The 25,369-nt window shown below is 43.3% G+C and overlaps 1 protein-coding gene across 10 annotated transcripts in view; it reads right to left on the bottom strand.

Annotated features, from left to right (window-relative positions):
- Nucleotides 1-25,369, bottom strand: part of UNC5D (unc-5 netrin receptor D) — a 585,797-nt gene that overhangs the window by 38,220 nt on the left and 522,208 nt on the right. For all 10 annotated transcript variants that reach the window (XM_073219006.1, XM_073219009.1, XM_073219010.1 and 7 more), the window contains 4 exons: nucleotides 18,261-18,429; nucleotides 16,419-16,646; nucleotides 8,404-8,553; nucleotides 1,373-1,537 (listed from right to left, as the gene is read on the bottom strand). In XM_073219006.1, the coding sequence (XP_073075107.1) occupies nucleotides 1,373-1,537; nucleotides 8,404-8,553; nucleotides 16,419-16,646; nucleotides 18,261-18,429 (712 nt within the window). The remainder of the gene's footprint in view (nucleotides 1-1,372; nucleotides 1,538-8,403; nucleotides 8,554-16,418; nucleotides 16,647-18,260; nucleotides 18,430-25,369) is intronic.

The following is a 25,369-nucleotide window of genomic DNA, read 5'->3' on the forward strand; positions in this document are numbered from 1 at the left end:
TTATTTTAAAACTTCCCTACCATTATTTTACTTCAAAATGTATTGTGTTAAATATGCCATGACTGAGAAAGAGAATCTAAAAATATCCTACCCTACGTTTCTGGATCACCTTTCCCATCACAACTACTTTAGCGCATAATGCTAATTGGCAATAATGAGTGCAAATACTGTATAAACATGTCAGTTAAGACAGCTATCAGTTTTGAGGCACAATCCTTTGGAAAGCCATCCGCTCATCAGAAAAACTATTTGGGGAATTAGCAGTACTCATTCTGCATAAACAATGAATTGAAATGAGAGTGAGGAGAAGTGATAATAGCTATAAAGCTACAAGTTTTCCAAGAAAAATAAAAAACACTGAAATTGAGTTGTATGTATATAAAATGTGTTGAACCTTCTGCCAAGCCTGAATAAATAAATATATACTACTTAAGTACTTATACATAAATACGTGTGTGCACACACACATTCTACAGGTGAGTAAATATGTGTTTTTCTAAGCTAGCCAGGGATTACCTTAGAATTGCTCAAATAAGGTATCACATTCCTTTCCGGATTCTACCCTTCAGCTATTCTCTCCTTATATCTTTGAATAAACATTCAGGAGTGAATGCTGTTGTCTATGTTATAAGCCCCAGTCCAGAGCCATGAAGTCATTCACCGGTTTAGGACAACAACTCAGTCATGGCAGAGAGAGTCTTTGCAAAATTTCCCAAGTGAATTCTCCTCCGACTCACTTTATAAATCTGCCCTTCAACAGCAGTATGACCTTGAACAAGGTCCTTTCCCTCTTTGCACTTCCATTTACTTTATAGAATGAGTTTAAATATCTACCTTATCCGATACTACTTTTTGATGAATCTGGATATAGTGGAAATGGGATCTGCAGAACTCTGAGCCCGGAGGATATGAGAAATTTTAAGACAATTAAGGCCCTGAGGATGAGATAAGATGTAAGGGCCAACTGACTTCTGGAAAATCAGTCAGGAGCAGCAGAAAAACAGCCCCGTGGTAACCATGCACCTCTTATTGCATGTGTCTTAGTTGTACTGTCGGCCGGTAATGAATCTCAGCTGGTTATTCCAAGCCCACACTGGACTATTTGTTAGTGGTTTTGTGTATAAAAATCCCTGTACCAATACCTTCCTCAAAGGTCCCTAAGAGCCTCAGCTTTGTTGGGTTGAGTTTCCCTACCCAGTGGGAAGCTCAGTTCAGTCTTCAGCCTGGGAAAGAGTATCTTCCCTTATCAGTAATGAAGAGTAGAAGAGTGCATTTTGAAGCCCTTTCAGGACCTGTACAGGATGCTGATAGGTCTATTATTCTTATTGTCCTTTTGAGACAGGGTCACGTGGCCTTCAGACCAAGGACTCACCTCCAGGATTGATGTCTGTACTTGGAGGATCTGTTCATGGCCTTTGAGCTGCCGGATGCAGATTTTGCAGGACAGCTGGGTGGTGGTGGGCGTGTAGCGCTCCAGGGAGAAGGCACAGTGCAGGGGCTGCCGGTTACTGCACCACACGCGGGAGAACGGGACTTCCTGCAGAGGAGATGGGGAGACATGGCAGATGTGTGTGCAGACCCGGCTGGGCCGAGCAGAGAACAGGAGAGGCTTACTAGCAATAATTATGAAGATGATGAGGACGGTGATTGCAGCAGAGATAATTGCCTAGGCGACTTCCGTGGGATTGTTGCAGCAATAATGGTCCAGCATATGCCAAGCAGCACAAAAGTAATTAATGTCAATTCCAGCTGATAACATTTAAATTCCAAAACCACAAGGCAAGAGCTCGGATTTCACTTGGTGACACACACAATTAGAAACAATCATCAAAAATTAATCATCATGTTTTTCAATTAAAAAAAAAATCCTTCAGAAGACTCCCCATGGTCTGTCTTTCTTCCTAAGCCAGGGGTAGTTTGGCATCATCTCACTTAAGTGGAAGTTACGTTGAAGAACTAACTGAGTAAAACTTAACCATGCTCATGCAGAATTGCATCAACAGAACATATACTGCCAATGTGCCCAGCATAAAACTTATACCCACTGCAAAATCACATACACACACACACATTCCAGAGACACAAACACCCTGGACCGGCCCAGAACAGTCCAGTTTGCCAACCCCTCATTCACTCGTTTCATCCATTAGACAATTATGTGTCTAAGCCTCTTAATGACCAGACACTGCACATAGATAAACAATAAGAACCAGTAAGAAATTAGGTTCAGTCTCTACTATCATGGGACTTAACAGACACTTGAGTATTAAAAGCACATTTTCCCCACTGAGGGGTTAATTATGAAATCTGTATATATCATCCTTTCTCCCATTACCACCCAGCACATGGGTCAGTCATTAATACTCTCTCATCTACCAAAAAAGTCTCTTCCTGCTTAAATCAGGTTGGGGTGCTCGGCAATGACCGTGTATGCCCAGCCTGTAGTCACCTTCACCCTCACTTTCTTCTCATCTCCTTAAAAACAACAATGCTTTTCTACCTGTCACTATAAATAATTGTCTCCAGTCCTAACACTGAAAGGTGGCAAAAGATGTATCACGTTTGGAAGGTTGATACTCTGCAGTGTGACTGGGGAGAGCTAGAATGTGTTATAAGACCAAGGGCATGAGTCAAGTTCAGTCTTCTCACTTTGCGTAAGAATGAGTTACCTCGTTATTTCTGAGCTCTGATGAGCACGCTGGTTTGTTTCCTAAGTTTCTACAGAGGAAATCTCACAGATCCTGAATCAAGATACTTCCTGGGGGGGTCTGGCAAGGAGGACTGGACTTGAGAAGAGGGGAGCCAGCTTTAGGGTGTATGAGAGAGCACAGCATCGTGCACGTATCAGGGTTTTGTGTTTGTTTTGTTCTTGATCCTGAACGAAGAGAAAGGAGGTGGCCCAGTGGATCTTTATTTCAAGAAGTAGACACAGGGACTCAGAGAAGGGCTCTGTGGGACACCACATAGCGTTTTGTTGACTGTTTGCCGCACCTGATGTGGGCTGTGGGTGCCAACACTGTCCCTGCTGTTCTCAGCTCTCCCCTACGTGGCAGGGGTGGAAGCCTGGAAACTGCGTCTCGTAGGCTTCCTTGGCAGCTGGGAGTTCACATGTGCATCCTGTCAGCAAGGGCACTTGGGGCAGACTCGGGAGGTGGGGGAGGCAGAGGCCGTCACGGCTCCTCTCTGTCAGCCAGAGGCCCAAAGGCTGCAGCTGCCGGCGTGGGGAGGGTTTGAGGGGCTTCTGGACATTCCCGCGAACTCTCTGCTTCAGTGCTCTTGTGCTTTTCCTGAGACTCCTGAAATTGCTGGTTTCCTAACCATATCACTGGTGGCTTTGTCTGACCCTGCCTCTACCAGGCTTTCTAAAATGCAGGCACATAAATCCCTCCATTAAATGTCTCCCTAGTGGAAGTATCTTGAGTGGCTGCTGTTTTCTTGGTCAAAACTGTTCTCTAGTGGAACTCCAGTGGATTTGAAGTTCTCTTAGTGTTGTAAGCTGGACAACACTAAACAGTGGGTTCCACGGGGAGACCATTCCCTCTAGGAGACAAACCAGGAGAAGCACTAAACTAATGGGCATAAGGAGGCTTTGGCCGGGCCCCAACTTGCTCTATACCACCAGCAAGACAGCACAGGCCCGTTTAATGTACCTCCACCCACTTCCTTCCTACACAGAGTGCCTCACTGGGACCTCTCTTCTTTCCCTCCTGGCGGCGGACATTGCAGCAGAGCACTTCCGACTGCTGCAGCCTTTACAGGACGTCATGTTCCCTAAAACACTCAAAAATGACTCCTCACCTGCACCCAATTCTACACCAGATAAAAGACATCATGACATGTATTTATGAGTGATGCCCCTTCTCCTTGTTTCCCGGTCTGACTCTTTGTGTCTCTCCTGCACTTTCTTCTGCCCTGGAGACCATGGGTAACCCTTACTTCAGGTCTCAGTCTCCAGCCCCTCCCTGGGGGCCTACTGAACTCTGCAGGGCCCCGTGTGCTCACCTGGGCCCGACTGCCCTTCTCTCGGAGGACTCCAGCAGCTGCACCTTGGTTATTTATCTCAGTGTCCGTCACTGGTATTATACCCTTGATCGTCACCACTCATTTTATTTGGCCTTGACTTTCTCTTGCACCTTTTGGAAACTCATTATCACATCTCACTGTCATTGTCATTCTTCTCCAATTTTCCTGCCTCCATTAATGATCCTCTTCTCACCTCATTAACTGTAGTAACCTACATGCCAGTCCTCCTGCTGTTAGTACACACCAGAGCTCAGGAGAGGGCAAGGGCGTAGCTGGTGAGGGAGACAGAAAGCAGCCGACTGGTACTCTCCAGGATACAGCACTGTGGGCTCTCTCTTACCTCTAAACCTAAGCTGGGGACTGGACGTGACCACATCGCCTGGGAACTCTGCTCTCATTGCAACATTCTGTTGCTTGGGGGGCCAGAATGGCTGCCTGATGCCTGCCATTTTAAACACCGTTCCCTGCCTGGCCCTTGGGGCTTCCATCATCTGTTGCCCCATCCTCATGCTCCATGTTCATGTTAATAGCCTTCCACTGAACTCCCTTCTCTAACCCAGTACATATTTTCATAGTTCCTTTGCATCATCTCCTTCGATGAAAGTAGCTATAACAGGGCCCTCTGGTTAATAGGTGCTTTTCTCTTAACTAAGCCAATTAAGGAGGTTTTTATTATCTCTAAAGCTGAATTCAGGGTCCAGGTCTTAAACAAGCCTATGTTTCCTATAATGGATGTGAATCTTTGATAATCCTTACCTAAATCCTAAAAAAAAAAAAAAAGTGTCTTCCTAAAAAAAATAATAATAATAATACTTACGTTCCTAAAACAAAACAACAAAAAAACAGTGTCTTCTCTGGAATCACTTGTAGATTCCTTGTAGTTTCTTTTGAAAACACTGAAGAAAGGTAGGCGAGTAATACCCACTGCAGAGCTAATCTTTCCTGGCAGAAAGACAGGAGAATCAGCACACACACACACAATCTTTTCTTTTTCCACTGCACTGCACACAATCAAAACGTTTAAAAAATCTGATTCTAAGTCAGTATCAAAAGGATATTTTTTATTGTTGGCTTGAGTAGCAGTTGCCAACAGTGCCCAACAAAACATTAAAAATAATAGAATTAGAAGCACTGTGATTAGTGTGTTTTCAGGGAAATCATCTTTGCATTCATTTATTGAAAAAAAAAAAAGGAAAAAGGAAAACCAAGGTGCTCACTCAGCTGAGAGGAATTATGGGGAAAGTAATATGGGAGGACAAAGTATAGCAAAGTTATGGGTGTTTAAAGAATTCCGGAAATGTTTTCATTTTCATTCTCATTATAATTAGGCTCCTAGCAGATGGAGAGAATGTAAATCATATCCTAGCAGGAGACAGACACCGGGTTCTCCAAGATGCAGAGCATGCTGAAGAGACAGCTGCCTTTATCCTAGGGAGGTGACAGCCTGACTTTGTGTTGTGTAGGGTTTAAAAAATAAATTAATATTTTACTGCATACTGTTTATGACAGCTTTTCCACCCCACAGTCAGCAAGGAATCATGGAAACTGTCATTAAGTAGCACCCGGGACCCAGCAACATGTTGAGAGCAGAGTTATTTACCTCCTGGAATGGGGTCGCTAAATCTGCGGAGGGGGCAGTAGCATATCCCTCATTGTGGTACAGTCTTCAAAAGCTTGAGAAGAAAAGGAGGAGTAAGTCATTGTTTATTTTGGGAAAGTTAGCACCGTGGGCCTCCTTTTTTCTGACTCAAGGTTGGTGGGTGTTGCGGCCACCAGATCTCCTAGAAAGGAACTCGCTTCCCTGTGCCTCTCATCCATCGTACCTGCCCTTCCATAATCTGCATCTCCAGGACGGAAACCCACAGATGTGAGGCCGAGCTGGTCCTGCTGCACTAGGCTCACGCCACACAGCTCTGGACCCACCCGGGGACTCCCATCATTCTACAAACACTGTCTGTGGTTGGTTGGCATCTGACAGGGCAAATAGTCTGTGCACTGGATCCCTCCTGTTCCCAGACCCCCACCATGCTGGGGAACCCCATCTTTCCCAGAAGACAGCAGGAAGGCTTTTCAGGAGAGGAAGCTTGGTTGATTAAAAAATTTAATCTTGGTTGATTCCAAGATTCCTGACTGAAGTTAGAGAAAGGGAGAGAGGAATAAGAAGACGCGGTACTAGAGGTGTCCCATGAAGTGCGGAAGATGACAGAAATGACAGGGAGACTGGCCGGTGGGGGGAGAGGCCCATAAGTGATGTCAGGCATGGTGGTAGTTTCTGTCTCTGCACTAGCTCTTGGTCGGTTGCTGACCACTGCACGCTCACGAGAAGCCATTCTTTGTCAGCTGCACCAAGTTTGTCAGTGCACATGATCTACACGAGGTTCAAGCAGGCTGGACCCAAACCCTCCCCAATGTGCTTCCGTCTGATGCCTGGAGCGAACACAGAATGGCCAGTAAGACAAGCACTGTATGCATTCACACAAGCTGGGGGGATTCAGTAATGACGGCGCAAGGAAATTGGTGGTGGGGTGGTGAAGAGAAAGGAGGAATAGAGCAGAAAGCCGTTTGTGCGTAAGAAAAATGAAGCAGAACTGAAAACTCAGTGGCAAGCCTCCTGGTGCAGAGGTTATTAAATTGTTTCTCAGTCTTCCAAGACTCTTTCAAATTATGCTCAATTACAGAGGCAAATATTTATACATGTTCACAACCTTTGTGCAATTCAACCCCTCCCAGCAGTAAAGCCTGCTGGGTTTCCCTGTGAGCTAGTGGGATTTGTCGTGGCTGGACTGCAGGCACTCACCCCTTCAGCTTTTTCTGCTTGGGACTCTCTTTGGAATCCGTGGTGTTGGAATTATTGTTTTAAGTGCTGTTCCCAAGTTATGGAAACTTCATCTGATTTTTTATCTGCAAGCATTAAACTTAATAGTCACTTGCATTACATCCAGTGAGGTGATGCCCTTAAATAATAAAGATTAATACAGAGGAAGCTACATGACTACTGGGACCTGTTTTAATACCCTCAAGTTCAACTTAGACTAGAAACTTTGAATATTTTTTCGGAAAACAGAGATACCTAATCTTAGAACGTCATAAACCATACACATAACTCATAGAGGGCCTCTATCCGTAAGGATATATGCCAAAAACCAAAATTTGTTCGGCGCTAAGAGAGATGTTCTTCTTGCTTCCATGCACTAAAACTGTACCTGTGGGGGCAATTCCCAAAGTAATGAGAAATCTGAAAAGTAAATAGGAAAATATGACGTTGTCCAGTTTGAGAGTTCTGAATTTTAGCCATTGAAAGGGGTGATGGGTCAGCTTTTCTTTTATTCCCATGGTGCACTCTCCCTCTTAGTGATGGCGTGTTCCCGTGCTGACAAGCTGGCCTACCTTGTACACGTCGTTTTTTTTTTTTTTTTAAATGAAATGCTGCAAGGATGGAAAGGTTTAAAAAGCCCACAGGGCTCTGTAGGTTGTGCTGACAGGCAGAACAAAGAAGGCTGAAAGCCTCCTGTGGTCCCAGATCGATAGGCGTTCCACCAGAAGTCTTTCCTGAGTTAGGGAAATGTCCTGTCATTTGAAACATACGTGACTCTGGCTTAAGAAACTATCATAGACCCACTGGCTGCTTAGGGTGACAGTATTGATCACTGGGAATTTCCACAGAATTCAGTGGCAGGGTCACATGCTGATAAGAGTTCTTTTTATGCTAAGCAACGACTCAGATTCCCTAATAAGTTATCCAAGGAGACGCTGAGTCACTTTGCATTTTTTAAAAAGTATCTGAAATAGAGGTGTGTGAACAATAACAAATATCTCTATATATGTTAATAAAAGGATTCTAAAAGGCATTATCCTTTCTTTGCCTCTCAAGTTGGCATTCCTTCTTTCTACCTTGCTCAGTCTGTTTGGCAGCAAGCCCTCATGTGTTCAGGACAGAATCTGCTGTTCTCAGCGGGCCAGCCACAGCTCTCTGTAACTCAGAATCATCATCCTTGCAAGATCTCTCACTGATCTCCAGGTCATTCATTTCAGAACATGACTGAAACAATGCCTCATGATCCGATTGTCATAAAAACAAACCTAATTCTAAGTTGTTAAACTACCATCTTCAAAATATCTCGTACTGATTTAAACAGGAGAGAGGAGAAATCTCACCTTACCTGATATGCAAGTACCTTACCTCCCACCTGTTAGAAACTGTGAATCGAGGAGAATAGGTTTAATTCCCGTGTGTAGCCCAAACTGTCTCATTTCTGTGGTAGTTCTCGTCCACATCCACAGGTTTTAAGGATCAAGAAAGTCAATACCCTCACCAGGGTTTGTGACACGTGTGCTGGTTAAAGCAGACCTATTTCTGTCAAAGACCCATTTGGCTGGTACCTGGCACGCAGTGAATGGTTTAATTCTCCAGAGGAATGGCGGGATGTCAAGGACAGAGATCTGAAGACTGAAGGTATTGCCTTTGAAATGCAACAACTTTGGTTCTTCCAGCAGCTGTCCACCTTGGTGCCTTTCATCTGAAACCACTTCCTGGAGGACAAGAAAGAGAAAAGAGGGGCAACGATGAAGCATCCAACTGCCTCCTCATTGTCTTTCCATATACTTGTACGCTTGCTGCCACGTCTCCCAGACACAGCCAGACAGCCTCAGGGACGCGCTGCCCTTTTATACCCCCTTATCCTTGCAAGGCCAGGCCTCAGAATGACAAGCCGCTGGGTAATAAGGATTTGGGCAGAAACAGCTGTCCTTTATTATTTATGTTGCTCAGGCTTTTCAACACTGCCTTTCTTTAAAAGACCTCCCTTGCCCCAAGCAAACTGTAATACTGTTGAGATTTCGTAATTGTGCGAATTTCATTCTGATATCACAATCAAGGGGTGCCTTCATATTTAGCCTGACACGTCACTGTATTTCACTTTCCAGCTTACTTGTTTGTCACTAACCCAGGAATTATACTGGCTTTATCCTTTGGCTCAAAATAAATGTTGTAGAGTGCATGCATCATGTTTATTCGCAGTAATATTCATAAAAGTTATTATGCCAAAAGGCTGAAAAAGAAAATAAGTTGTTTGTTAAGTCAGTTTTAGCTCATAAGAAAATCAAGTTCCTGAGATAAATACTCCTGTACCTTTCACTGAAAAATCTTTTTAATAGTATCTACAGTAGACACAATTCTCATGCATTCTATTGAGTAAACCATTTAATTGGTTCCAAATTTGTGGTACTTAGAATGATACTGAAGAGGTGATAGGTCAAGGGAAATACTAGAACAGATAGGAATTCTTATAAACAGTGAAACTACTGTGGGGTTGAAGCTTTTAGTGTTCTTGGAGATAAGAAAGCTCTCTAAATCCATTTTTGAAAGTCACCATTAATTGACTTATAATTTCCTTGAAAAGCGAGGATAAATAAGAAAACTGAAATCCTTTAATTATGTCCTATAATCTTCCCAGACTGCAACAAAGATTGTGAGAAGTCAGCCAAATAGGTTTATAAATACAATAAAACTTAAATTTCAATTACCAGCAAGTACAGCAGCTTCAGAGGTTATCTTACCCGTCTCTTCTAAGTACAGAACATTAATAGAAACATTTCCAAGCGGCAGCTTGTATCCTTCATGTCCACATATACTGTTAATAGGTTGCTAGTATCTCAGGACTAAGTGCTTCAGTGCCAATGTCATTTCCTTCAACGCTTTGGTCTTGACAGTGGGAGAGGTGTTTCTTAAACCCTCAGGTCAGTGCTGACCTTCCTGTGATGAAATGTTCTCTGTCTGTGCCTGGAATGTTCTCCGCCGGCCACCATGGCTATTCAGCACTTGAAATGTGGCTAGAGTGACCCGGGAACTTTTGAATTTTTCACTTTAAATACCCACATGTGATGAGTAATTACTGTACTGAACACAGCACTAAACACTGAACAGCAGGCTGGGTAATTCAACCACTAGGGATCTAAGCGTTGGCGGTCACATCACTGTAGTCAGTGTCTGATGGGGGCTGCCAGAGTGGGAGGAAATTAACCCCAAATGCTGACTTCAGGTGTTTTTTTCTAGGTACTGGTCACTGGTTCCTTCTTTTGAGATTTAGGGAATATCCACGGCAGCTAGGCTTAAGCTGGACTCTGGGTCACAGAAATGCACCTGTCTCTGCCACCAAGGGGCTCCCAGTCTGGTGAGAATGGTCAGGATAGTAGGCATGTGAACACCATATCACACCTAAGTATTATAGATACGTGAATGCCTGGGAGGGTAAGGCAAACAGGGTACCTAACACAGGTGGGAGGAGGGGCCAGGGAGGGATCTGGGAAGCTGCTCAGGAAATGACATTTGGGCTGAGCTTTGCAGTAAATACAGGGGCTAGCCACAAAGGGGAGGGACAGTGCGCTGGAAGTGCACAAGGGCACGGAGCGCAGACAGAGCTGGGACACAGGGTGACAGTGGCAAGCGTGTGACTGGAGATGATGAAAATGTGTAAGGCAGGTCTGAATCATGAATTGCCTGCCATGCTAAGGATTTTGTATTTTCCTGTAACATAATGTTGCTCAGGTTTTAAGGTTCTTAAGACTTGTCTGGGGGCTGCATGTTTTCAAAGTATGAGTCTCATAAACTGAAAATGGAAGCACAGGATCCCAGTCATGTTTCTAGTGGTCTTGGGCAAGTTACTCATTTTCTTTAGGCCCTCAGTTCCTTACCAGGATTTATTCATAGCAGGCAAAATAATTAGCATGACCACGTATTTACCCCTTTGCTATCCTACTGCAAGGCTAGAAACAAGGATAAGTAAGAAACATACTTATTAAAACCATATTAAAGCCACAGAGTAACAACAGACTTGACTCTTTGGTGTGTATTTGATTAGGCTCGCTAAAGGATACCCCTTTGTTTTTTTCTGTTTTTTCTGAGCAGATTTTTAAATATTGAAATATAGTTGATATACAGTGTTACATAGCATCAGATGTACGACATAGTGACTTGACGATTACATCCCTATCATTAAGTGCTCACTAGGTGTAGTTACTGTCTGTCACCAGACAAAGACATTACAATAGTATTGATTGCATTTCCTATGCTGTGCTTTTACCCCCATGACTAATTTATTCTATAATTGGATGTTTCCCCTCTTAATCCCCTTCACCCATTTCACCCATTCCTCTACCTTCCTACCCTATGGCAACCACCAGTTTGTTTTCTGTTTTGGGGAGTCTATTTCTGTTTTGTTTGTTCATTGTTTTCTAGACCCACATGTAAATTAAATCATATGGTACTAGTCCTTCTCTCTCTGACTTCATTTAGCATTAAAATCCTCTAGATCTATCCATGTTGTTGCAGACAGCAATATTTCATTCTTTTTTTATGGGTGAATGATGATACCCTATTGTGTATATGTGCCACATCTTTGTCATTCATTGATGGACACTTAGATTGTTTCCCTATCTTGGCTATTGTAAATAATGTCAAGATAAACACAGGAGTGGATTTATCTTTTCGATCTAGTGCTTTTGTTTTCTTCCAGTAAACTCCCGTAAGTGGAATTACTGGGTCACTGGTATGTTTATTTTTCGTTCTTTGAGAAACTCCCACACTGCTTTCTATGGTGGCTGCACCAATTTACATTCCCCCCAGGTCTATGAGACTTCCTTTTTCTCCACACCCTCAGCAACATAAAGTGTCCCCCTTCTCCTTAAATCTGACTTTTGTGAATGGTTAGAGAGGTCAGTTGTGTCAAGAAGATGAGACAACGGGTCAAGGTCATGTGGGAGACTGCTGTGGAGCTGGGCTGTTTTGATATTTAGCAACTACACAGCATCCTCCCACTAGAAGGGAATTTATCTACCAAGTTTTGAATCACTAAATACCTTATTTACAAATGAAAACATGACAAACCCCCCCCACCAAAGTTATTTGCCTAAAGCTACATGGTTAGCGGCAGAGCTAAGACTGGAATGGGGCAACTCAATCACAATCTAGTGTTTTTTCTACTAGGTTTCCCTGCCTTTTCCTATACTAAGCTTGCCTTTTTTTTTTTTAGAGAGTCAGATGAAGGTCAGACTGCTATTAACTCTGTCCCATAAATAATTTTTCATTGGTGCAAGATATATGTAAAGATGACATAAGCCAGTCTGTATTTGCCCTGGGGTTCTAGATACTGTTTAAGTAGTCCCTGAAATGCAGAATGGAGAATACTGGAAATTTTTAGTGGTGATCTGCTTATAATTACCACAAAGGAAAACGGTGCCTTAAAGAAAATTTCTGCTTTAGAGCCCTGATTTTAAATACAACCATGATTTATTTTTGATATTTTTAAGCTTATTTACTTTCATCTCCACACATTGAATCAACTATATGCAATTCACCGTGTCTCATAATCTTGCACAAAATATTAAGCAATTATAGTTATTCTGTAATAAAACAATTAATGAAAACAATTAATTATTAAAATGAAGAAGCCCAGTCATGAACTAATCATTGCATTTATATATATGTAAAAGAACAACTGGCTTCAGAGTTAAAAGAAATAAAGAAACGTTAAAACACCCTCCAAACAGAATGAATTGTTCTTAACACAGAATTGCCAGTGTGCTCACAACCTGTGTTCCTCTGAGAGCTGGGCCTGGACATGTGTATTTTTAAAGTCTCAGGTGATTCCGGCAGTTAGCGGGGTTTCAGAATCCGGGGCACAGCTCTGTCTGCTGAGTCAGCTCGGACTCACATGGACGTGTCGCTCCCGGGGCGAGGCCGGGTATCCATTTGACTTTTCCTGTTTGTCTCCTGCATGACAAGGACCTTCTGTTGAATCCCTACTTCTAGTGTTAAACTGCTGTCTGTATCAACTGAATTAGAAAACAGGGTCTGGCCAGTTTCTTGTCTATGATGTACCTAAAAGCTATGGTTGGTAGTTTTCTAGCTTCTCTACTTTGTCATCTCATGCTGGGGGCGCTCATCATCCAGGTCTCGGACTTGGATGCTTTGTGCCTTCGTGAGCTCTTTGTGCCGATTTACTGAGACAGGCAGCACTAGTCAGGTGTGCTCCAGGGATATGAGAACAGGCGGGCGGAATTTACATATTTATGAGACAAAACTGTTTGAACACACACACACACACACACACACGGAAATTATGTTGCTGTGGTGTTTTCCTTTAAATGCTTTACATGAACAGTATTTCCCAAGGTTGCATTATTGATAAACACAAGAACTACATCTGCAGAAGAGCCTTTGAAATTAGATTCTAAATCCACATTAACGCCAGGTAAATAATGAGTACCGAGGCGAACCAAGTAGGAGCGCTGGGAACAATGGAGGAAAAACTAGTGGTGGTGGGTTTTTTTCTAAATTAGGGCAAGTGCTTAATTCCTTGCTTTCCTTATGTCAAGGTTTGTTTGAGCTGTGTGTGTGTATGATAAAACATAGAATAGCTAGGTCTTAAAATGTTACTGCTTTGAGGATATATCACCAATCCTCAATTTTTGCTTTGAATTCATCACAATTATGTCAAAGGTCAAAGGCGCAAACCAGAAGATGGCAGCTCTGATTATTACAGAAACACTGTAGCAGGAAAGGCTCAAAGTCAAGTCTTCCAATGATCTTCTTCACCTTCAGGCAGGTGGCATTTTTAGTAAAAGAAAACAAAAAACATCTGAGCTGACTTAATTTTCCACAGAGATGGTTTTAGATGTATTTATCAGAATGAATCGTCAAAAACCTGAAACTAAATGATGTCTTACCAAGACACATAAGGTATTTTTTGTCATTCAAAGAAAATGCTACTGTTATTTAGATGAAATATCACCAAAGGGAGAGGCAAGCACCGATGCTCTGCAGGAGGTGCAGGGGAAGGAGGGCATGGCTGGAAATGGAGAATGTTTCTGTTTGATTCCTAAACCCCCTGCAGGAATATCTGGTGGTGGAACCAGTATACTGCCAGGTCCTCATGCAATTCTAAGAGGGCAGGAGAATTGGGTCTGGAAGCTGTCCTTCCAAGGATTTCTAGTGAGTAGGCTTTTGTGCATTTTATTGGGCGTAACTTCCCAGCAATGTACACAGGAAATGAAAGGTCTGACCCTGCCTGTTAACGAGGCTCCCGTCTTGGGGAAGAGCATGGTTCTAGTTGAGCACGTTTGTTATCATTTCTTTGAGACATGAAAGATGTACTGCAATAAATACAGCAACTGTCACAAGCATGCTCCTATCTATTTCCAAATCACAACAAACATTTTCATTACAGTGATAAGTGAGGCAAGTTCTTGGATAGGCAGTTTCTGCAGGAATGCTTCATGAAAAACCACATACTAATTTCGATTAAGAAGTCAGGGCTCCATTAGTTACAGAAGATGAGTCACCACTGTCTGCAGTGTTTACAGCTCAAACCACATACTTTAGGGGAGCTAATATTAACTTGTGAAGTCTTCTAGAGGTTCAAAAAGTGAACTGTTGCTAAGGCTTTCTTGAAGTGGAACTGTTTTAATGGGTTAGTAACTTCATAATTTCTGCCTCTAATTAAATTCCTCATAGGAAGCCATGAAAAATAAGACACAGGTGATTTGGGATATTCAGGTGGTTTAAGTGGCCTTTGCTGAGGGGCTGAGCACATTCAATTAGTGAGGAAAAAAATCCACCAGAAAGCAAGACCCATTCAGAAACAAACCCCACAGTTCAGGACTGGGGAGAAATGGCTCTGTTCACGTTTTGATCTTTTTGTGGGCCAGAAGAGTTATTCAGCCGAGGCTGATGATGTCCCTGGGCCCCAGGGAAAAGTCCTGCTCATGACAGCTGTCACATACATCCTGTCAGTAACAAGGACGACCAACCCAACTCTGAAACCAGCTTCATTTGACATATTAGGGGAGAGAGAGAATCACTAGAGGTAAATAGATTATGACACGTGGGGTCACAGGTATTTTCACTGGAAAACATTTCTCCAGAGCAGAGTTAAAGAGCTTTAAGAAACATCTCACAGTGATGAAACATCTCACTGTTTGTGGGTGGTGACTTCGAAGGCCAGCTGTGACAAAGGTTTGCACGGTTACCCTGGCCAGTAGTGGGTCACCTGCTGAGTCAGGGGACAGGAAATTCTCCACAGTCTCCTCTGTTTACTCCAGTTTGCTCCCCCTCCTCAGGCTCTCGCTCTGTCACTAATGATCCAACTTGACACGTCCTCTGTTTGTGATACTTTAACCCTTCTCTCCTCTTGAGTGCCAACTGACTCGTGGTGCATTTTACAACGGTTCAGTGGTAGTGACAATCTCCATTCATTCTTTATTTTTGACTTCTGAATGTCTACTGCATATTTTATCTTGGAGAAATCCTATTTAGGGGTGGCAAAAGCAAAATAGGAGTATAAAATGGCAATCATAGGATGGGGTTTAACTACTTACATTGAAGTTCTTTCCAAGAATGGCGTCCCTATGAAAAAGGCCTCATTTATCAGCCAGATATTAAGCATGCCCTTCATAATGAACTGCTACTTAAGAGACGGTCAGGGAAGGTTTGGGAACATAGGTTGGCACCATGTCAACAGTACTGGCTGATGCACAGGATTCAGGTCATTGTATCTCTTCTATTGGTAAATATGAGTTTTCTAGCTCAGTGTCTTAAAAGCTAGTTGCTGAGGAAATGCTCTGCATAGTGGACTTTATGATGCAGGACTGGAATAGTGGGGATCTGGGGTGAAGTGTGTCAGGAGAACTATGATATTTATATATAGGCAAAGCTTACATGGGCACTTCCATATATCTCCTTCTTTGTGAGTAGCTAATTCAAAAATGATTCTTACATGATTAAAAGTACCAAAAATGGAAAAAGAACCTTGAACCACCACTGCCCTCGTAGCCCTAATAATTAATGGGCTGTGTGTCCAGGATACAATATGACTGCCCGCTGAGAGGGAAGATTTATAATTGTTGTTCCCTCACTACACCCTGCAGGTGACTCCAGCAGTTTCCTCCCTGCCCTCTGCACCTCAAGGAACTCTTGCTTTTCCCATGACTCATGCCTTTCTCCTTCCTTCACATGGCATCCCTTTCTCTTTTGCTCCTAAATCTCATCCATGCCTGAAGGTTCACCAAGGCTTCTCAAAGACTATTCTCCAATTCCTCTATTGCAATTGTTTCTCAGTTTTCTGAATTTCAATATACTTCTAGTCTGTTTTATAGTTTAGCCACGTCCTCTATATGCAATAATTTAACCCTTCTCTCCTCTTGAGTGCCAACTGCCTCATGTCCTCCGAACCCAATGCTTTGCTGGACATACGGTAACCCAGCCCTTGCTCCGAGATAGGTATCCCCATCATGCCAGGGGTGTGGGTTCATTTCTGCGGACCCTCAGCAGAATTCTCTACTGATGCTCTGGGAAACCACATGCTTTCACGACACCAAAGGGAGAATTTGAGAAGGCTGACCTGAAATGCACAGGGCGTGTTGTCCACACAGTAGACCCTTAGATTATAATCCAGAGAGTTACAGGACATGCAGCCGAAAACCGCCACCTTGAGCTGCTTCACGGCACAGTCCGTGATTGGTTCTCCGGTGAGGGCGAACGTGCCAAAGCTGTCCAGGAGCACGTGACATGCAAAGGGGTCCAATAGGCAGTAACAGGATGTGGACTCCTCCTCGACTGACATCACTTCCTGTTGGGTAAAGGTCTGTTCAGTTCTCTCAGCTGGGAAATAAGAAGGTAGTCTACAATTTTTTGAAAGGACATAAACTTTAAAGAGTATTTTTAGTGTCCCAAATTTATTGATCTTAAAGATGCTTTTTCTATGAAAATAACTGCTTCCATCAGGAGCTCAAGAAATCGTTGGATCCAGTGTGCTGGCATCCTGTTGAATAGGTCATAAAAAACATCACTTTCACTTGTATTTTTTCAGTTAATTCAATGCCAAATTTAAAAAACGTCTTAAACATTAACATCAGTAAGCAAACTTTTATGTTTTTAAGGTCTGTCTCAGAAGCGCTTTCAATATCCTTAAGGTAATACTTATTTTCTTTCAAATATTTTATCTTCTTTCAATCTACCGAAATCATTCACAAGGGACCGTTAAATAAGTGATTTGGATAAGATATACTAGAATATTTTACCCTTCCTGATAAGAACTTAGGTAGTGTGAGTGGTTTGTGGGAGCATACATACACCACCATCTGGACGTATGTGATTGTGAGGAAGTGCAGAGAAGAAAATTCAAGTGGTAAAAATCAAGGCAAAGCAAAACAGACTGGTTTATGAAACCCACGGAGCTTCAAGCCCCGGGAAATTTGCCTGTGGTTGTATGAGGATTGAATAAATAGCACAGTGCATTTTCAACAAAGAGCACAGACTGGTTTTCAAGACACCGCTGGGCAGGGTAAATGTAATCCTTTACAGCAAACGGGAATTTTCTCCTCCTGAAGGAACATGATTTTCCTTTTACTCCTTTTGCCTGGAGCCCCTCCTGGGACGTAAGGTCCCTGGGCTGGCTGGAACAGGTCATTGTGTTCCAGCGAGATAATTCACCTGCTTTCATGCCAGCTGTCTTCAGACGGACATCAAAGGGATCCCTATCAGACAGATAAATCAGAGGTTTCACTTAATATAGTGATTCCACCACAGTCTGTCTTTGCTGAGGCCGCCTCCCTTGTGAGTCTCCTTACGTATCCTTGTTTTCTTTTTTGGTTTCTCTCATGTCTCATGGTACTGTATCTCTTTTACAGGCACTCATATGCACAGGGACACAGACACTCAGAATTATTTTCAATGAGTTCACTAATTCCCCCAAATATATTTACCACCTCTGGTATTCCTGAAAACTTAAACATTCGTCATAATCCCCAGGATGGCAGAAACGGATAGAGGGAATTTTTTTTTTTTAAGTGAATACAGCCTGCCTGCCCTGAGCCTCCTGCCTAACGTGGAGAGGCCACAGGGAAAGTCAGTTCAGGAAGGGACCTGGCCTGCAAGGAATGACGGGGGCAAAAGCTTTATGGACCAAAGTCCAGTCTGTGCAGGCCCACATCTGGGTAATACCAGCTTCCTTCTGAAACCAAACAGCTCTGGAACCTCTCTTGCCTGTCTTTTCCATTAGCACAGAAGAACACCAGCCAGTACCTTGAAGCTGTTGTAAAAACACATACCACGACCCCCACTAGAAAACAAGAACATGCTCACAAATGACACAGCTAACTTGTGTTAGGAGAGAATAAGGTACAGCCCACTCCACAGATGGAACCCAAAGCCTGCTTTTTGAGAAGGAAGAACAGGGTCTTACCTCCCACTTGCCCTGCTGCGTCCTCTTCTTCAAGTGGATGTTCCAGTGCTCAGAGCTGACGTCTGCACAGTGAGGTATGGTCAGTGCAAAGGGAGTGGTGACGATCATGTCTGGTGGGCCACAGGTGACTTCAGGACTCAGGAGCACCTCAGATCCATCTGACTGCAGGCTACATGGTTGCAGGGGGATAACAGAGAAGCATGTAAGGAGGGGGTATATTTCAGAGAGTTCAGTTACAGACTGGGGTTTTCTTCAGGCTGAGTGCCATCCTGTCCCAGGATTCCCTCCCGGGTAGCACCATGCATGCAGAGGGCTGGCCCGGGTAATGGCCATTTATCCTGAAGCACACAGGCTGAGTTTAAGCCTAGATTGCAAATCTTGGTTCTGACAAACAAAATGACAAATGCTTCTTCAGAAATATAGGGCAGAACAGAAGAAAAGCACAGACCAGCTACTGAATCCTTATCCTTGTTGAGAACATTATCAGTGAGCAAAGCCAAGAACTTTCCAGAAATGATGGATCTGGTAATTCTGGTATCAGATTATTTCTCCCAAAAGCACATTCTACAAATATTTTTAATGCTACTAAGCAATGTGACACATTATTATAGAACAAAGTAACACTTCAAACATACCCAGATTGAGTGTTTCTCTCCTGGTTTTGAAAACATTCATTACTGCCAATGCACAAATATATAGGCTATATAGTGATAGCACAAGAGACAAGTTATAAATGTGCATATAAAATGCATAAATATGTATCTTTCAGCTCTCATATTTTAGATCTAAATTTAAAGTCATTCCACCCAAACATGGTGTTCAAATTTTTCTGTATTCTGAGTTATTTACATTGGGAAGACAGAGTCATGAAACAGAGAAAAGAAAGTGAAATTTAAAGGGAAATGATCTCACCTCACTGAATTCCTTTTGCTTAATTTCCTTTTGTTTGTAATCTCTGCCCCAAAATGGTAAGTGGGGTAGTTTATAATACAGCAGTGAGAGGAACCTAGAAGTCTACTGCTGTTTCCCCAACAGCTTAATTGTTTTTGAATGAGGTACTTGGACCTTATTTACTCACTTATTTTGCTGAATTTTCTCTTGTAAGAAATACAGTGATACAGAAGATCATCAATGAAGCAGTTTAGGATTCTGAGATGAACAGTGCTACGTGAGAGCTACAATTGGCATTATTACATAAGCTTTCCTTTGCCTGACCTAGGAAGGATATTAAGTATCCCCAGCCAAAAAAGCAACCCCTTGAGCAAGGTAAGGATGACATTTAGTGTTAAAAGACAGCACCTTTTCCATGACCTTATATAATACACAGCTCTTCTATGAGTACATCTGACATGGTATTCATTTCTGAATTGCTCTGGACATTCCTTGCTTTTTCTGTCCAGTTAGTAGTGGTCACACTCTAGTTCATTATCCAGAATTTGCTGTGGCAGTGAAAGTCAAGGGACAGAACCGAGTACGAGCACCTTCTATCTACCGTATCTGAAACAGGCCTGGACGCTGTCCCTCTGTCTCCCTCCCTGCCTGCCCAAGAAGCACTGGAGATGTCTCCACAAGCTCAGTCCTTCACAGGGGCGACCAGAATCCTAAGTTGGCAATTCTTCCTATGCAAAAAAAAACCACAGTGCGAGCTGAAACTATGACTGTACATATCTTTAAGCAGGGCAGGCAAGCGGGGCAGTGGGGGCTTGGGGGAGTTGGAAAATCAGGTATCAGCACTAACAGTGCTCCATGAGCAGCCTAGAACAATATACTTGAGGTCAGACAAAAATCTGTGAAGTCGCGGTGTGAGCTCTCAGCAGCCCAAGCCAGAGCCCGCGTGTGGCCCACTAGAGAGGGTTTCATGCTTTCCCGTATTTGCCCCCTGCATTCATCAGGGCAGGGGTCAGTAGCCCGGATGCTTATGAGTGACCGGTGACGGGCGCTCGGGAAAGAACTGCTTAATGGCCTTCAGAGACTCATCTCCCTGTTGAACATACTGTTCAAACAAGGGAATTTGGGGAACTATTTAATGCCAAATGGACTGAAATCAGCTAATTAGACGAGCTCTCCCACTTGTGAACAGCAAGATCCCTCTCAGTAAGGACTTACACCGCATCAGGAGTCGGGAGGCGGTGCCCGGTGAATCTAAGGCAGAGCTTCCCATTAAGCAGGCACTGGGCGTTGCCACAAACGCAAAGGAAGCAAATCAAGATTTAGATCTAATCCTCCTACTTTGGGCAAGATAAGGATGAAATTTAGTGATCATGGATAAAAATAGTGTCTGTGAGAGTAGGTCTCTCTCTGGTGAAGGAACCAAACAAATCTCTTCACTTTTCCCCCACTATAAATAATAATTGGCCCTTTTCTGCCACCACCTATCTGGGGCAATCAGAGAGATTTGCAGAGAGATATTAATTAAAACTCTCCACACACCACTACAGGCAGGTGTTAACAGTTCAGGGTCACAGAGGAGCCCATCAAAACGATGCAGCAAAGTGACCCTAAGTTTCTAACCTGGAGGTGTCTGTTCCCTGCCACCTGCACGTCCTTCTCTGTTACCTCTAGGAGGTTTCTGGTCAGACTGCTGGCTCTTGCGACCTCCTAGATGCAGATGGGGGAGAAAATTGTGCAGTGCAGCCTTGGGTGTGGACTTAGGATATCTGAGGATGGAGGTCTGTGGAGAGCAGTGTGAAGTGGGCCTGGGCAAAGAAGATTCCTAAGGAAGACATGGTGGCATTTCAGTTTCCCCACAGGATGTGATCCGTGACAAGGAAGTCGTCATGCTCCTGCCAGGGGAAAAAAGGCAACACATTTTCCCAAAATTGCTGTGAGCTACTATAACTGAATAGCAGCGGTGATTTGAAGACTGTAGTATGTGCCCGCTCAGGGCATCACACCTCCTAGTGCAGACTCGAAGTCCCGGTCATGTGGGGCTTCGGCTACCTAGGTCTTTCCCTGTGTGTCTCTCTGTACATACATGCTGTGCATGTTTATGAAGGCTTATGGATGTAAAACGGTTAGTTATTGAAGAGCTAGGCCTACGTAGCCTGTTGGCTTGTTGAGCAACTATATGGAAATGTGGCTGTGAATTCAAATTCCTGCTCAAAAGCCAGTGCTGAAGGTTCTGGGGGAAGCTGCCAGCCTTGCAGCTTTGATACCCCCGCCTGCAACGTACATGCCTAGGACATAGTGCCCTGAGGGTCTCAAGAGCATTTTGCCTGGTCATCTGGTAAGATCGAAAGGCCCACACTGTCCGCGCTGCCAGCCTCGTTTAGCTCTAGGAAGGGAACAGGGAAGTCAAGCCCACTGCAGAGAACACAGGAGCGGGCAGAAGGACATGTGAATGCCCTCACGGGCACCCTCACTGCTTGTCTTGGCACCGTCCCATACCACGTCCTTCTCTGACCCTTTCTGTCTCAGAAAACCAGTGTGGCAGACAGGGAAGCCCAGGCCTCTCGGAGGAAATCTCACTTTCCTCCCATGCAAAACAATACCTCCTCTGATTGTTCTGACAATTCAAAGGATTAAAAGCACCTAAGATGCGCCCAGTGGGTGGCGGTGTGTGCTTCCCCAGTCCGAACTCCCTCCCACCTTTCCTGCCCTTTTATGAGTCTTATTTCTCTAGGAGCTGTGCTTTTCTGAGATGGCTAATTTTTTTCAGGAAATTGTCAGTATATCCACATATGCTTAACACAATTTTCAATGCCTTTGGGATGAGTACTTGGGGAATCTGAGGCACCCTGGCAATGCTCTCTTTCCTCTTTACCTCCCAGTCAGTCCTCACCTCTGGGATTTGTAGAGGAATCCCACTAAAAATGCCAACTTGCTCCCACCTCAAAGAACTGCTGCTCTGGGCTGCTCAGCACTGCCAGGCATGGTGTTCCTCCAGAGGTGCACACGACAGGGCCCTTACACCCTGCAGGTGTGCTCAAATGATGCAGACAAGTGAGGCACTGCCCGACCAGGCCTAGTGACATGTACTAAAAGCCAAGTGTTACTTTTTTTTCTCTCTGCAACACGTATTGCCCTCTAACACACTATACCTTTTGCTTACTTTTGGTTTATTTATTTTTGGTCTTCCACAAACTAGAATGTAAGCAATATGAGGCCAGGGATTTTTTTTTCTTCTGTTGTGTTCATCACTGTATACACAGTGCCTAATATATGCTGGGTGTAAGCACTCAAAAATGTTAAGAGAGGACAGAGGAGTCAGCATGACGTGGTCCCTACTGGTCAAATCTAGAACATGTTGAGCATCAAAATGAATATTTGTAGTCAAAGATCTTAACCCTTTGAATAACCTAAGGACTCAAGGGATACTCAAGTGGACGTAACCATGGGATATGTGGACATAAGTGAATGAATGAATGAATGAGAAAACTTTCATGTAACAGAAAGCCAACTAATAAATGGACAAAATCATTACTTGGCAACTAACCATATTCATACTTGACTCAGTCAAGAATTATGAATGGATGCTCATCTACTTGAAGGTTTAAAGAATAATAAGGAACTATTTACATAATGTCAAAGTATCTTCCCACATGGTCGTTATTAATTACAAAGGGTGACATACCTAATCCAAGCTGTCAAAGGAACATGATCCGTAATAGGGTGAATTGGAAGAACATACCTCCCGATGTGACACACAGTGACAGAACTAACTCAGCATCACTTCTGTAACATTCCTGCCAGTAACACATGACCTGAATCTCTAGGAAGTAATAGACAAGCCCGAATTTAGAGACATTCTGCAAAAGAACTGATTTGCACCCTTAAAAACAGTCAAGGCCATGAAAATAGAGATATACTCAGGAACTGCTCCAGATTAAAGGAAGCCAAAGACTAGCCTGACAATAGAATGGAATGAGTGGACTTGGAGTTTCTTTTGCTAGAAAAGACTCTATTCAGATAACAGCTGGTAGATAAATAAAGTTTGTAGAAACGTGGCTGTGAATTCAAATTCCTGCTCAAAGGCCAGTGCTGAATACTATGACCTGGGAGTGGATCATAGTTTCTTAATTTCCTGATCATGATAATTTTACTCAATATATGTTGGAATTTCTTGTTTTTAGGACATACACACTGAAGTATCTAGGGGCAAAGGGGCATCTTGTTCACAATGGATAAAAAATATATGCCTATATGTGTGCATATGGGTGTACATTTTATTTGTGTGTATATGCACACATACAAATACAGAGGAGAACACATCAAATGCAGTAAAAGGTTAACACTGGTGAATCTGGGTGTGGGAGAGCTGGTGACTTTAAATTATTCAGGCCATTTTTCTTGACGTTTGAAATCATGTCACAGTAAAAAAAAAATAATGTTTTGTATGAGTGAGCAAATGAAGATAGAGGCCCAGGGAAAATTTATCCTGACTTCTTACAATGAAAGCAGCTGGGTCACAGACTAAGCACAAAAAGTGTGTGTGGGGGGGAGTAACAGGCACAGCCCATGGCAGTGAGGGGATGTCCAGACCCGGCCGCAAGTGACCAACGCCCTGCAGTGCCTGCCCGCATGGCAGTGTGCCAGAAGGTCTTGCTGAAGGTCAGCTGTGTGGTGGCAGCGTGCCCCAGGTCCGGACATGTATCTGTGCACACTCTGCTTTTGCTCTCAGTTTTTCTTGACCAGATTCTAGACTTGTAACGTGTCACTCTCTTTGAGCAGAACAACCTGCTCCACATTCTGAGGTGAGGTTTCTACTGTTGTCTGCAGTGCTCGCTTGGGGATTACCGTTCCCACCGCCCCTCCTTCTGGTCTGTTATAAATTAATGTAGGTTTGATCACCTTTAGCCAGAGTATCACTCAGGAATGCAGGCAGGAGACTAATGATAGTTTTACTCTGCCAGACCCTGGGTCGATACATAATTAAATCATATTTTAATGGAATAGACATAAAAGGCAGATAGATGGAAGCTGTACTTAGTCTTAAAAGCTTGGAAAGCAAGGTAGCTCCAGCCTCCTATAGTTTTTCACCCAAGAAGATACAGTTTTAACCATTAGTATTCTCCTCTGCTCTTTTCATTAAAGCCCTCATGTAGTGATTCGGAGTGCTAACACTGCTATGGATAAAAATCATGGTTTGGGGTTGGTTATTTCTGTTCTTCTGGAGTCAGGTGCCTGTCTTGCTGCCCAGCTCTGACTGGGCCTTTCCCAACAGCCCCAGGAAATGACACCATGGGACCCCCTGCAGAGAAGGGCCCTTTCAAGCCAGGTCTGGGGTATCAGTCAGCCCCAGCACCACGGGACGAGGCCTCCTGAGGTCTTTCATTCCGTGACTGCTATGTATGATTTAAGAAAATAGATTTCTGGAAAGGGGAGAATTGGGGAATGAGGAGCATAAACAGAGGTGGAACAAAATCTCTTCATCACAGTAGATTCCTCTCTTCATCTTTAAGTGGTCCTAAAACTGTAATATGGATCAGAAATCCTTTGGTAACTTTTTTTTAAATTGGAATATAGTTGATACACAATATTGGTTTCAGATGTACGACACAGTGATCTGATAATTATACACATGACTAAATGCTCAACATGGAATGTGTAGTTACCTGTCACTATACTAAAATGTTACAATATCATTGGCTATATTCTTTATGCTGTATGTCCATTCCTATTATAATTTTTACTTCACCTGTTTCACACAATTCCCCTCCTTCCTCCCCTGTGGTAACCAACGGACTGTTGTCGGTACTTACGGGTCTATTTCTTTTTTGTTTGTTTTTTTAGATTCCACATATAAGTGAGATCATACGGTATTTGTCTACCTCTGTCCGACTTAACTTCACTTAGCATAATACCCTGTACTTCCATATTGTCACGAATGGCAAGATTCCCTTCTTTTCTATGGCTGAGTAATACTCCATCATGTGTACATACCACATCTACATCTACTCTTCTATCAGTAGAGGTGGAGAAAGGGAACCTCTTACACTGTAGGTGGGCATGTGAATTAGTGCAGCCACTCTGGAAAACAGTTGGAGGTTCCTAAAAAACTAAAAGTAGAAATACCACATGACCCAGAATACTTCTACTTCTGGGAATGTACTGGAAGAAAACAAAATCACTAACTTGAAAAGATGTATGCAAACCTTGGGCAACTTATT

This window comes from Manis javanica, chromosome 12, assembly GCF_040802235.1.
Source record: "Manis javanica isolate MJ-LG chromosome 12, MJ_LKY, whole genome shotgun sequence".
In the NCBI taxonomy this organism is placed as follows: Eukaryota; Metazoa; Chordata; class Mammalia; order Pholidota; family Manidae; genus Manis; species Manis javanica.